Source organism: Anabrus simplex, chromosome 5 (genome assembly GCF_040414725.1).
Source record: "Anabrus simplex isolate iqAnaSimp1 chromosome 5, ASM4041472v1, whole genome shotgun sequence".
Taxonomy (NCBI): Eukaryota; Metazoa; Arthropoda; class Insecta; order Orthoptera; family Tettigoniidae; genus Anabrus; species Anabrus simplex.
Window position 1 is genome coordinate 348,917,057 of NC_090269.1, and position 13,915 is coordinate 348,930,971.

General features: G+C 38.4%; 1 protein-coding gene across 1 annotated transcript in view; it reads left to right on the plus strand.

Moving 5' to 3' along the window:
- The first annotated feature begins 1,089 nt into the window (after positions 1-1,089).
- Hdc (histidine decarboxylase) overlaps positions 1,090-13,915 on the plus strand; it is a 110,754-nt gene continuing 97,928 nt past the window's right edge. The window contains exons 1-2 of the mRNA XM_067148166.2: positions 1,090-1,135; positions 1,362-1,534. Of these exons, the coding sequence (XP_067004267.2) occupies positions 1,090-1,135; positions 1,362-1,534 (219 nt within the window). The remainder of the gene's footprint in view (positions 1,136-1,361; positions 1,535-13,915) is intronic.

A 13,915-nucleotide genomic window follows, 5' to 3' on the forward strand; every position in this document is an offset into this window, starting at 1 on the left:
CGGGTGCGAAGCGTTCCACCATGTAACCTTTTCCTAAAATGTAACTAGTCTTTTCTTCTATTCTCTTGAAAAGCTACATACTGGGATAGAGAGTGCTAACCCTCTCGAGCTCCCACTCATAATGTTTTGAGGTGAACTTATTGTTTCTCAACCAATTCTTCCGTAATGTAATGTAAATTGCTATTAAGTCACCTCTGTAGTATGGGATTAGCCCTTGTAATAACGGCCTAGTGCCAAAGTAGGTTTTAAAATCAAAGTGTATTAGGAGTGCAAGTTCGCCTCCTCTCAAATTGTTTTAGAGGTCATTTAATTAACCTGTTTTTCATTTAATAGACCTCAGTAGATTGGGTATTTTACCCCTGGGTTTGTGTCCGTTGTGGACAACTTGAAGGTGGAGTTTGGTGTGGCCTGGGAGAGGCTTAAATTAAAGAGCGGGTGGCTCTTTTGGAAACGGAGTGTTGTGTGCCTCGAGGAGGCTTAACTGTGTAATTTGGAGCAAGTGCTCCAGGGTTTGATTGGGGTCTTCTGCCCCTTTGTTAAAATTTGTATATCGGAAAGTTGGGCTAGTTGCTCAAGAATTGTGAACTCAGGGCTCGAAGCCCAAACTCTGTAACCCCTGTAATTGTACATTTCAAATTGTGTTTTGGCTACTAAGTACCTGTTCTTTGTTATTACTTAATATTGAAAAGAAAATATAACCTCGTTAAATTTTACATTAACTTTGATTCCGTAGTTTGAAAACCCATTCACGCCCGCACCTTCTTACACCTCTACCTACCGCTAAAACACGGTAACAATAATAATAATAATAATAATAATAATAATAATAATAATAATAATAATAATAATAATAATAATAATTGTACCATAGTCTCATTATAGAAACGACGAATTTGATCTTTTTTGCTATTGGCTTTACGTCGCACCGACACAGATAGGTCTTATGGCGACGAAGGGGTAGGAAAGGCCTAGGAGTTGGAAGGAAACGGCCGTGGCCTTCATTAAGGTACAGCCCCAGCATTTGCCTGGTGTAAAAATGGGAAACCACGGAAAACCATCTTCAGGGCTGCCGACAGTGGCTATAGCTACATGGTCAATTTGGAATTCCCCGAGTTGTGGGTTTGGGGACAGCCAGGTTTGTTTTCTACTTATCTTTTTAAAATAGGTAAACATTAGTTTGGGATTAAAAGCCTTGCATACTTCGACAAGCCATATTCCATATCCATATCCATATCCATATTCCATTTCTGTTTATTCTTTTGTGTGCTGGGAACTCTCCTACAATCTTTTTATAAATCCTTTCTCTGCCAACTTGTGAATTGCCTTGCGAGTCATAATTTGGTGTTTGTGTTGATCCACAGGGAAGGAAATGGTAGATTACATCGCAGACTACCTCCAACATATCAGGGACAGAAGGGTGTACCCCGATGTGAAGCCAGGATACCTGAGATCACTTCTACCAGACAGTGCTCCTCTGGACCCAGAACCTTGGGACAACATCATGGCGGATATCGAGAGTGTCATCATGCCTGGAGTAAGTAGACAGAAATAGCTTATTTGTGTTTACAAGATAGCTTCAAAGAGAAGGCACGATACTCAAATATGCCGTCCTATCATTACACTCTATATTCCAAAAGTAGTTTAGTTTCGATTGTAGGAAACATTGTAGTACATCATTCACAGCGTTCATAGTTGTAGGTTCTTCAGAATAATTTCTGATATCAACTCTTGCTCCATGGCTAAATGTTTAGTATGCTGGCCTTTGGTCCGTGAGGTCTCGGAATCGATTCCCGGCCGGGCCAGACATATAAATTTTCTTCAGTTAATTCTTCAGGTTTGGGGGCTGTGTGTTTGTGTCGTCTTCAACATCAGAAATCAACATACAATCACGACTGAACTCGACCAGTTATCTGATACAATTACACTGACCACCACAGCGCCCGTGCGTGTTTGCAGCAATACGACTCCCCTGCTCACTCTGTAATTGTCTTCTCGCTGATTCCAAATTGTGCTAACTCTCTTGCTAGTCAACAATTTATTTCTCCTCTTAGGAGCTTTCAATTAGGCAATGTAGAATGGCAACCACTGAGACCTTAGCTGGGTAAGACTTACACTAGGATCTTCAATTTCATACTACTCGATTGACCTCCCTTCATGAGTCGCTATGGTACTGCGAAATCTGGGGAATGGCCCCTCCGTTCCATTTACCAATAACTCCATACTTTGAAGGGAGATAACTCTTGCATGTTTTCTGTGTTGCAAGGCTGAATGGCTTAGACAGTTGAGGCGTTGGCGTTTTGGCCACAACTTGCTAGGTTCGGTCTTGGATCAGTCCTGTAGTTTTTGAAGCTGCTCGAATATGTCAGCCTCGTGTCGATAGATTTACTGGCATCTAAATGAATTCCTGCGGGACAACATTCCGGTACCTCAGCGTCTCCGAAAACCGGAAAAGTAGTTAGTGAGACGTAAAATCAATAATATTATTATTATTCTGTACTAAGTATTTCACCTTAAAACGTGCTCTGTGGATCACTGTTAAGAGTATCGGTTTTCAGATCAGAAGAATACAGGTTCAAACCTGGTAGTTGTAGCTAGATTTGTAAAAGGTGAATAAAAATGTCCCTTCCACACATCACACCTTACGATCTCGGCATATAAAAAAACCATGGTTGACAAATTTGATGTTTACCCTACAAAATTGATTTTTTTAAACTCAGCCATAAGTTGCCATAGAGCTTCAGTTTCTCTGCCATGTGTCAGAGTAAAACGGATCGCCGAAACTGAAGCGCATGCAGCTTAAACAAAAATACATTCATTATTATTATGATTATTTATTTATTTATTTATTTATTTGTTTATTTATTTATATCTTAATCTGTTTACCCTCCATGGTTGGTTTTTCACTCGGACTCAGTGAGGGATCCTACCTCTACCGTCTCCAGGACAGTGTCCTGGAGAGTGAGAATTTGGGTAGATGGGATACAACGGAGGAGGACGACCAGTACCTCGCCCAGGCGGCCTCACCTGCTATGCTGAACAGGGGCCTTGTGTTGGGGATAGGAAGATTGGTAGGGATAGACAAGGAAGAGGGAAGGAAGAGGCCGTGGCCTTAAGTTAGGTACCATCCCGGCATTTGCCTAGAGGAGAAGTGGGAAACTACGGTAAACCATTTCGAAGATGGCTGAGGTGGGAATCGAACTCCCGTCTACTCAGTTGACCTCACGAGTTTGAGAGGATCCCGTTTCAGCCCTCGTACAACTTTTCAAACTTCGTGGCAGAGCCGGAAATCGAACCCGGGCTTCCGGAGGTGGCAGCTAAACACACTAACGACTACACTACAGAGGCGGGAATTTATTATTATTATTATTATTATTATTATTATTATTATTATTATTATTATTATTATTATTATTATTATTATTATTATTATTATTATTATTAACCTTAAAACAATAATTGCCATCCACCCCCTTTTACAATATTTCCGTATATGACCGTGGAGTTAGTAAGTCGTCGTCCCCATCATTACCGAACAGCGAAGAAAAGCTCCTCCAGATGACTTTTCCCCCCAAGTAGTGGGTGGAGAGTGATCTGGTGACTAGACTGAGGGAACGCAACAGGTGCTGAGAGCCGGTAAATCCTCCGGGCTGCTCGATGAAGTAGCAGTAAGTAGGAGTGTCGGTCCATCAAGTGATAGCCGCTGACCGGCTTCCTCTCTGTTCAAGCGGAATAGATAACGGAGAAGATTCCCACTAGCAGGCGTTACAATCCAACATTGCTCCAGCAATACAGTGAGCAAACTACAAAAGGACTCTTCAGTCAATGTAAGCCTACTCTACAATGGCGGTACCGAGAAACGAAAGCACGAAATTGTACTCTAGTTGTTTTTTTATCGTCGTGCCAACAATTTTATATGTGATTCAAGCCTAAGCGAGCACGTGAAGAAAATGAAAAGACCAAGTTCTTCTGCTCAAAACTTGACATCCAAAATTTGAACACGACATATGGGCAAATCAACCCAGTACCACACTTCAAGTAGGCCTACTTGGGAAAAATACTTGAACCAATGGGAGGCGAGAAGACTGGCCAGAAAATTCGCCTACAAAAGTTTCGGAAAGCCTACGGTAGGTTCATAACATAGGCTATACAAAACAAAGTGCTTGTCCCGCCATGCAATGATCAGACACTATAATACAGTAATCAAGCCCGAAGTCTTATATGCCGGAGAGACCCTTACACTAAACGGGAAAGGTGACATAGAAAACATTTTAAAAGAAGAAAGAAGAATCCTGAGGAAAATTCTCGGCCCCCGTAAAACAGAAGATGGTAATAGACTGAGGTCACGCAAAGTAACAGAAGAGCTTTCCAACATTGCAGCAGACATCCGCAAAAGACGTCTGAAATTTTATGGGCACGTCTGCAGACTGTCGGCAAGTAGACTGACACACAAGATTCTCATCTACATAGAACGTCTAAAAAATATTCCATGGGTACTGGAAGTGAAGAAAGATCTGGAAAAAAGCCCAGATGATCTCAACCGACACCGCGGACAGAAACCTCTATAGGAAAAAGTTAATGGATGGAAAGTGCAACCAGAGAACGAAGTGAAAAAGAAGACTGGAGCAAAGTGGACGGAAGAACGAAAAAGGATCCACTGAGAAAGGATGAGAGCTGTTTGGCAACTCAGAAAACAGAATCGTTAGAGCTTTGGTTGATCCATTGGGTCCATACGCACATAATAATAATAATAATAATAATAATAATAATAATAATAATAATAATAATAATAATAATAATAATAATAATAAGACCAAACCCCATGGCGCAAGAGCCCCGAAGTGCTGTAGCTTACCAAGCGATCGCTGCTCATCCCGAAGGCCTGCAGATTATGAGGTGTCGTGTGGTCAGCGTGGCGAATCCTCTCGGCCGTCATTCTGGGCTCCCTAGAACGGGCCGCCATCTCACAGTCAGATAGCTCCTCAATTGTAATCAGGTAGGTTGACTGGACCTCGACCCAGCCGACAGATACAAGTAAAAGCCCCAGTCTGGCCGGGAATCGAACCCGGGGCCTCAGGGTAACAGGCAGGCACGCTACTCCTACATCGCAGGGTCGGCTTAATAATAATAATAATAATAATAATAATAATAATAATAATAATAATAATAATAATAATATGATTAACTGTAATACCGGCGCAGCCCTGGTACTTTTGTGAATGTTTACATTTAGGATTTGTATTACCTGTTAAATGTGTGTGAAGTGAATTTTCGTAGATTTCTTTATTATCACGTGATTCATATTTTACGAAGTATTTTGTAGTTTTAGAGTTATTGTTATGTGTTTAATTCTAGATTGTTTTGTTTCGCGTTAAACTTTATCCTTGTGCCAGCCCTGATTTTTCGAACGTAGTTGATACTTTCAAAAATATAATACAAATGAGTGAGTATGCATTTACGCGGTGCGCTATACATATGATGAACACGATTGCGGCACACATTTGGCTTGTCAACAATCAGCCTAGCTACCACGAGGACTGTGGATTCAGCCCTAATCTCGGTCACTTTGGACACATTCTTTTTTTTTCACTTCTTCTCACTTCCCGTGCCGACAGAGGCTGAAATTGGACTTAGACAGCGTCCAGAGTGTCACAATTCATCTCAGTGACCTCGAAAACTATGAAATCGATACTAATGTTGGTCGTTTTTGATTATTTTTACACGACCCACCTATCCCACCCTTATCCCCATGAATGCTAACGATGTCTTACTCCCACATAATTCTTTTTTCTCATAGTAAGTCATATGTGTACAAAGTTTGGTTGAAATGACTCCGTGTGTTCCAGAGTTATGTTGGAACATACATAGAGGATCACTCAAAATTGACGACTTAGACACGTGTCAATTCTTGATGGCTCATCTGCAATTAATTCCGGAGAGAATGAAGAAAATGAATTAAGTCGATCCAGCAGAACGGCTGGACGGGCAGGACAAAGCTGTTTTAGTACTTGTTAATAATAATAATAATAATAATAATAATAATAATAATAATAATAATAATAATAATAATAATAATAATAATAATAATAATAATAATAATAAAAATAATAATAATACTGTCGGCAACCCTGAAGATGGTTTTCCGTGGTTTCCCATTTTCACACCAGGCAAATGCTGGGGCTGTACCTTAATTAAGGCCACGGCCGCTTCCTTCCAACTCCTAGGCCTTTCCTATCCCATCGTCGCCATAAGACCTATCTGTGTCGGTGCGACGTAAAGCAGCTAGCAAATAATAATAATAATAATAATAGTAATAATAATAATAATAATAATAATAATAATAATAATAATAATAATAATATCAATCAATCACTACTGATCTGTAATTAGGGCAGTCGCCCAGGTGGCAGATCCCTATCTGTTGTTTGCCTAGACTTTTCTTAAATGATCGCAAAGAAATTGCAAATTTATTGAACATCTCCCTTGGTAAGTTATTCCAATCCCCAACTCCCCTATATATAAAATAATATTTGCCCCAATTTGTCCTCTTGAATTCCAGCTTTATTTTCATATTATGATCTTTCCTACTTTTAAAGACATCACTCAAATATATTCGTCTACTTGTGTCATTCCACGCCATCTCTCCACTGACAGCTCGGAACATACGACTTAGTCGAGTAGCTCGTCTCCTTTCTCCCAAGTCTTCCAAGCCCAAACTTTGCAACATTTTTGTAACGCTACTCTTTTGTCGGAAATCACCCAGAACATATCGAGCTGCTTTTCTTTGGATTTTTTCCAGTTCTGGAACCATACTCTAGTTGGGGTCTTAACCAGAGACTCATATGCCTTCTCCTTTACATCTTTACTACAACCCCTAAATACCCTCATAACCATGTGCAGCGATCTGTACCCTTTATTAACAGTCATATTTATGTGATTACCTCAATGAAGATCTTTCCTTATATTAACACCTAGGTAATTACAATGATCCCCAAAAAGAACTTTCACCCCATCAACGCAGTAATTAAAACTGAGAGGCCTTTTTCTATTTGTGAAATTCACAACCTGACTTTGAACCCCGTTTATCATCATAACGTTACCTACTGTCCATCTCACAACATTATCGAGGTCATTTTGCAGTTGCTCACAATATTGTAACTTATTTATTACTCTGTACAGAATAACACCATTTGCAAACAGCCTTATCTCTGATTCCACTTCTTTACACATAGCATTGATATATATAAGAAAATATAAAAGTCCAATAATATTGCCTTGAGAAATTCCCCTCTTAATTATTATAGGGTCAGATAAAGCTTCGCCTACTCTAATTCTCTGAGTTCTGTTTTCTAGAAATAGCTACCCATTCAGTCACTCTTTTGTCAAGTCCAATAGCACTCTTTTTTTGCCAGGAGTCTCCCATGATCCACCCTATCAAATGTCTTAAATAGGTCAATCGCAATACAGTCCATTTGATCTCCTGAATCCAGGATATCTGCTATATCTTGCTGGAATCCTACAAGTTGAGCTTCAGTGGAATAAACTTTCCTAAACCCAAACTGCCTTCTATCAAACCAGTTATTAATTTCGCAAACATGTCTAATATAATCAAGTATAGGTGTGCTGGCATTTCGATTTGTCGCCTACTGCGAGTCAGTTCCGATGTTCCGTTTTATTCTGACGGATGGTATAAAAACAGGTCCTGATAGTGATCTGTGGGAGAGTTTTAGTTAATTTTGTCGGGCAAACATCAAATGTGTCACGACAGATCTTTTACATGTCGACATCGTACGATATGAAGTGGCCGGTGAACTTCCTTCTTCCCTGTATAAGTCACCTTCCGTACATGTATACTGCTAGCGATGGGAACCTGACCATGTTTGTGGCCTTAGCTAAGAGATTCTCTGATGTACACATGGAGTTCTGAATTTTCTGAAACAAGGGAAACTTGAGAATACTGAAGCGTTTCATATTGCTGAAAAGGATGTAATGGAATATCTTGAGCCAGGAGAATTATCAAGTACTTGGGGTTCGATCAAGTTAAACAGATCAGTCATTCAACCACCAAAGGAAGACTAGACTGATTTCCTTTAATTAAGCACACAGCCATTTCAAATCATTCCTAAATGCGGGAACCAAAATAAAGGCTATTAACTCTTTCGTAATCTCTGTTCTCATCTACTCATTTGGTGTCATTAAACGGTCTGAAACAAATTTAGTGGATTTAAAGTGACAACTGAGAACATATCTGAAAACAAACAGCATGCTTCACCCTAATTGTGCAATTAATCGAATAATCTTGTGTAACGGTTCAAATCCCGTTACAAGATGATATCTGTATTTTATTATTGTATGATTTTAACTGTATTATTATTATTATTATTATTATTATTATTATTATGTTAGTATTATTATTAGGTTATCTGTGATATTGTTACTATTATTGTAATTATCAGTCTTATTTAATTCGATTTTGCAATTGCCTGTTGCTTGCAAGATTGTACTTAGATGTATGCATATATACGTATGTGTAGTATAACACTCAATACCTGTACAGTGAGAATTGTCGTATATATCAGAGATTGGGTGTGACGTTGGGACATTGTGCAAGATTAGTGGCGATTCTGCCAAGTCATCGCCACGCCATGGCTATGTCATTGTATTTATTTAGATATGCGCTCAGCGAGTCGGCCGCCGCAGGGCTATTTCACCACTGTATGTAATATTTGCCGCGTTGTGGGAGTATGTCATGGTTATTTCTGGAGATTACGTAGCGGTGTCAACCAACGTCTATATAAGGTGGGTGCATATTGTAGCGTCAGTCATTAGTTATACGGATGCAGTACAGTGAAGAAGTCTACTAGATCAAGAGGCCTTAGTTGGTCAGTGAACGAGTGTGAACGAGAGATGGAGCAGACTCAGTGAGCCATTAATTATTGGTCATTGAGAGAGTGAGGCCAAAAGTTAGTTGGTCGCTCACTCAGTTGAAGACACGGACGCAAGGGCTTACCATGAAGTCAGAGAGGGCAACCCTGGACCTGCCAAGAGGTAATACCATATTGACTTACAAAGAAGTCAGATGATATGGAGAAGAAGCAGTCACAAGGATGTATCACCAAGTTAGGCGTGACACATCTACAGTAAACACCAGATCAATGGATTACGTCGTAATTACACTAAAAGTGTTGAGGTACAGTCAAGTGAATCAGTGAGGGAAATATTTCGTATAAATTGTTAAATGTCCGGTCAAGAAGAATTCAAATTCATGCCTAGCTTCTTTCAGTTGCAATGTCATAATTTCATATTCTCATCTGTTTTATCGCAACAAGACTCACTATTTTTTTGATATATTATTTAAAGAATATATATTGTTCTATCAAACGAATTCATAGTTTCATTTCATTGACAGTAAAATATCTTAACCTCAAAATTAATGGGGAAACCGAACGCCAATCTCCTTTTCCCAGAACTTATATGGTATGTTGTCAAAAGTAAGCTTATTACCCCACACCCTAGAGATAGTCAAGAGTCTCGTTCTATTATTGCTGTACTGAGTGACAGCTGGCGCCCTTCAAATAACGTATGTGTAAGTAAGCAGGTAACAAGTAAGTGTGAGTACAAGGTCCAACAAGTGTGTATTTGATTTAATGAATGTTAATTTTCATAATTTCCATTTTCAATGCAGATATTCAGATTTTTCAATATAAATCCAGATTTATATATAATGTTTGTAAGATTAGTCAGCAATTCAGGAACATGTTTACAAATTGGCTCCGCAACGTGGTGCTCGAATAAATTCAGAATTTGTTCTGAATGACAGCATATCATAGGTTCATTTTGGGAGGAGTATGCAAATTTAAGCCAACGGAATTTTTACCGGTAAATGTTAGAGTGTAATTTTGTGATATATTTGTATTTTGGGGATATGTCATGGGATTTGAAGAGGGAAATTAATTTGAGATCGCGTACTATCACTAGTGAACCAAAGATGGGCAAGGAAGACAATAACAAGTCATGTGACGACAAGGTCATTGCTTCTGCGGACATCCAAGGTGAAACTGAGAGTAGGGAGCAGGTGAATACGATGGAAGCTTCTGGGATAATTCAGGAAAGTGCAGAAATTGAGAAGCACACTGAAATTCAAAAAGAAATCGCGGGGGGAATGAACCAAGATATTCTAAATTTGTTGATGGCCAGATTTACCGAGCTCAGTAATGAAAATAAGAAAGAGAAGAAAGAGATGAAAGAATTTTTTAGTAGTAGTAGTAGTGAAAATAAGAAAGAGATGAAAGAGATGAAAGAATTAATTAGTAATAGTAATGAAAATAGTAATACACGAATGGAAAAGATGAGTGAAAATAATAAGAAAGAGATGAAAGAATTAATTGATAGTAGTAATGAAAATTGTAATAAACAGATTAACTCTCTAAGTAGTAAAATGGAACAACTAATTAGTAGTAACGAAAATAGTAAGGAAGATATGAAAGAATTAATTTGTACTAATAATAAAAATTGTAATAAACAGATTGACTCCATAAGGAGTAAAATGGAGGAAATGATTGGTAGTTGTAACGAAAATCTTAATGTGATCAATGATAAAATAGATGGGTTGAGTGAATCACTAAATTCTAAAATAGATACTAAGGTAGTAGAGGTAACTAATCAAATATCTACGTTAGAAAACAAGTTAAATAAAGAGTGTGTTGACCTTAGAGGAGAAATGGAGTCGAGTCGGAGCGATCTTCATACTCAAATTGAGCATGTCAAAGGAACTTGTACAGAGAGTATCAAAGAGTTAAGTAATAAGATTTCTAGTAATCGGGAAGAAATTTATGAGGTAGTCGAGGAAAGATTGGACAAAATTTACAATGCAGTTAGGGAAGATACGAGGGAACAGATTAGTAGAATTGAACAAATTGAAAGCAAACTTGTGGAGGTCACTGAACTACGGAACGAACAGGAAATGCTATCACAGCAGGTAAGAGAAAGAGAGGAAGAATTGAAGGAAGAAGTGAGAATAGTGGAAGAGAATGCTGAAAGAGCAGCGGAAGGAGAAGAAGAAGAAGTTGTGAACTGCTAGGGAGTGATACGGCAGAAAGGTACAGGTGAGTCGGCGTGTGAGGTGATAGTGAGTGGTTTGTTCAGTAGGGATCGTGATTTAACCGGGTTTTCTGGAGAACAGTTCAGTTCTATAGAATTTGTAAAAGTAGTTGAGAAAAGATTTGCAAGTAAGTTGAGGAATAATGTTATTGAATGGGAATACGTGGTGGAAATCTTGTCTAATGTTTTTATCGGTGAAAGTAAAATATGTTTTCGAGTGTACTGGGATAATATGTCTAATCTAGGAGAGATTAAAGAGTTCATTGACAGGCTTTGGGAAGAATGTTTACAGGGGCGAGAGAGAGAGCGCATGATGTCTGGAGAAAGTAGTATAGTAGAGAGAAGGGGAAAAATGTTAGCCGTGTATCAGAGAAGAGGTAGTGATCATGATCCGCAGAGGATTAATAGTTGTGTTGATGGTGATAGTGGTCGGAAGAGTAATCAGAGAGAATCGGAAGATGGGAGGCGTATGAATTTGAGTTGTGAGAGAGAGTATCAGAAGAGTAATCAGAGAGAATCGGAAGATGGGAGGCGTACGGATTTGAGTTATCAGAGACATTATGATAAGCTGAATATGAATGTTATCCAGGTGACGTTATCGAGCCAGAGTATCTCAAATTCACAGGGAATTGGGTAAGTTAAGTGGACAGGCCGAAGGTAGAAGATGAACTGGTATTTAGTATAGTTAGTTATGTAATGAAAGTAGATTTAAGAGTAGTGTGATTGTGACCTAAGTAATGTTAAGTGAGATATTTAAGTAATGACGTAGTCGTAGATAATGAAGTAATTAATAGTAGTAGTAAGCTAGACGTAAGAAGTGTTCTGTTAAGTGATGTAAGTACTTATACTACTGAGAATATGACGTAAGTAGTGAGGTAGTAACTCCGATGATGGAAATTGTGATATGAAGAAGGTAAGTGAAGGTACTATCAGATCTTATAACAGCCGTTGGGTGAGTCAAAGTGAGTAAATAAAATGACAGCGGTACCGATCATAAGTAAAGATAATTGTAAGTTTCAGTCATGAATTGTTGTACCAAAACTTGTGTATTCAGTTGTTTTAGGAGCTAACTTGGTTGCAAATCATGGAAGTAGAATAGACTTTAATTTAGGTAGTGTGTGTTTGTTCTGGGAGGAAACTAGCAAAGAAGTACGTGTTAATTATGATGGTCTGAGGTAAGTGTGTTGGTGACGTGTGTTCTTTGAAATATATGAGAGGTAAGTGAAGTTGTTCCTAGTGAGAGGAAATGTTTTGTTGGGTGTGTTACGTGCCTGTACGACCAGTATCCGAGGGATAGTCGGTATGAGGCAGTGACGTGAGGTAATTTGGGTGAATTACAGGAGGAGTAATTGTGTTCGATGTTAGGTAAGCATCGAGAGGTATTTAGTGGTAAGTGAGGAAGAACACGTATATGAACATAAATTTGTAGTACATGACCATTCATCGTTTGTGGGAGGTAAGTATCCCATTCAACTTAAAAATGCTAGTGACGTCTAAGAACAGATAAACATTATGCTGGATTACGGAATAATTGAACCATCTTGTAGCGATAGTATTGATTCTTTTAATTATTGTTGCCAAGTAGGATGTGATTTCTTGAGATATGTAAGTTTACAAGGGCAAAATTGATTCAGTTTGAGTGACAGAGTGCTACTCAGAGTTCCATTTCATCATCTGCAGAGGCGGGAAATATGTTGTAGTTGTTCTTTTGTATCAGGGGTATTTCACTATTGTGAACCGTATCGCGAAGTGTGCATATTTTTAATAGATCAGGAAAGGGATATTGTCGGTATTTATAGTATTATATATGTAAAGAAGTACTTCACGGGAGATTTATTGAGATAAGATTAAGATGATTATTTTTTGTGAGAAACTGGCAAAATAAAACTAACATCTGCGAATTTGCGTGTGAACCAAGTGTCGTATTGGTGTATTGGAAGAATAAGTGCTACATTGTCATGTACTGTGTGACAAAAAAACGGAGAACAGGACATTGGACAGTTAACTGCGATAACAATATGCGAGAACAGTTCTCATATACGTGATGTATTATAAAATGTATAGATGCTAAAAAAGAAAATTATTGTTGTATACTCATTTAAAGTGTTTATATGTGTTAGTGTTATATTATGTTGTTCATAAATCAATCGATTATTTGTTCTTCGATTTATTTATGAGGGAGGCGAATTGTAACGGTTCAAATCCCGTTACAAGATGATATCTGTATTTTAATATTGTATGATTTTATCTGTATTATTATTATTATTATTATTATGTTAGTATTATTATTAGGTTATCTGTGATATTGTTACTATTATTGTAATTATCAGTCTTATTTAATTCGATTTTGCAATTGCCTGTTGCTTGCAAGATTGTACTTAGATGTATGCATATATACGTATGTGTAGTATAACACTCAATACCTGTACAGTGAGAATTGTTGTATATATCAGAGATTGGGTGTGACGTTGGGACATTGTGCAAGATTAGTGGCGATTCTGCCAAGTCATCGCCGCACCATGGCTATGTCATTGTATTTATTTAGATATGCGCTCAGCGAGTCGGCCGCCGCAGGGCTATTTCACCACTGTATGTAATATTTGCCGCGTTGTGGGAGTATGTCATGGTTATTTCTGGAGATTACGTAGCGGTGTCAACCAACGTCTATATAAGGTGGGTGCATATTGTAGCGTCAGTCATTAGTTATACGGATGCAGTACAGTGAAGAAGTCTACTAGATCAAGAGGCCTTAGTTGGTCAGTGAACGAGTGTGAACGAGAGATGGAGCAGACTCAGTGAGCCATTAATTATTGGTCAT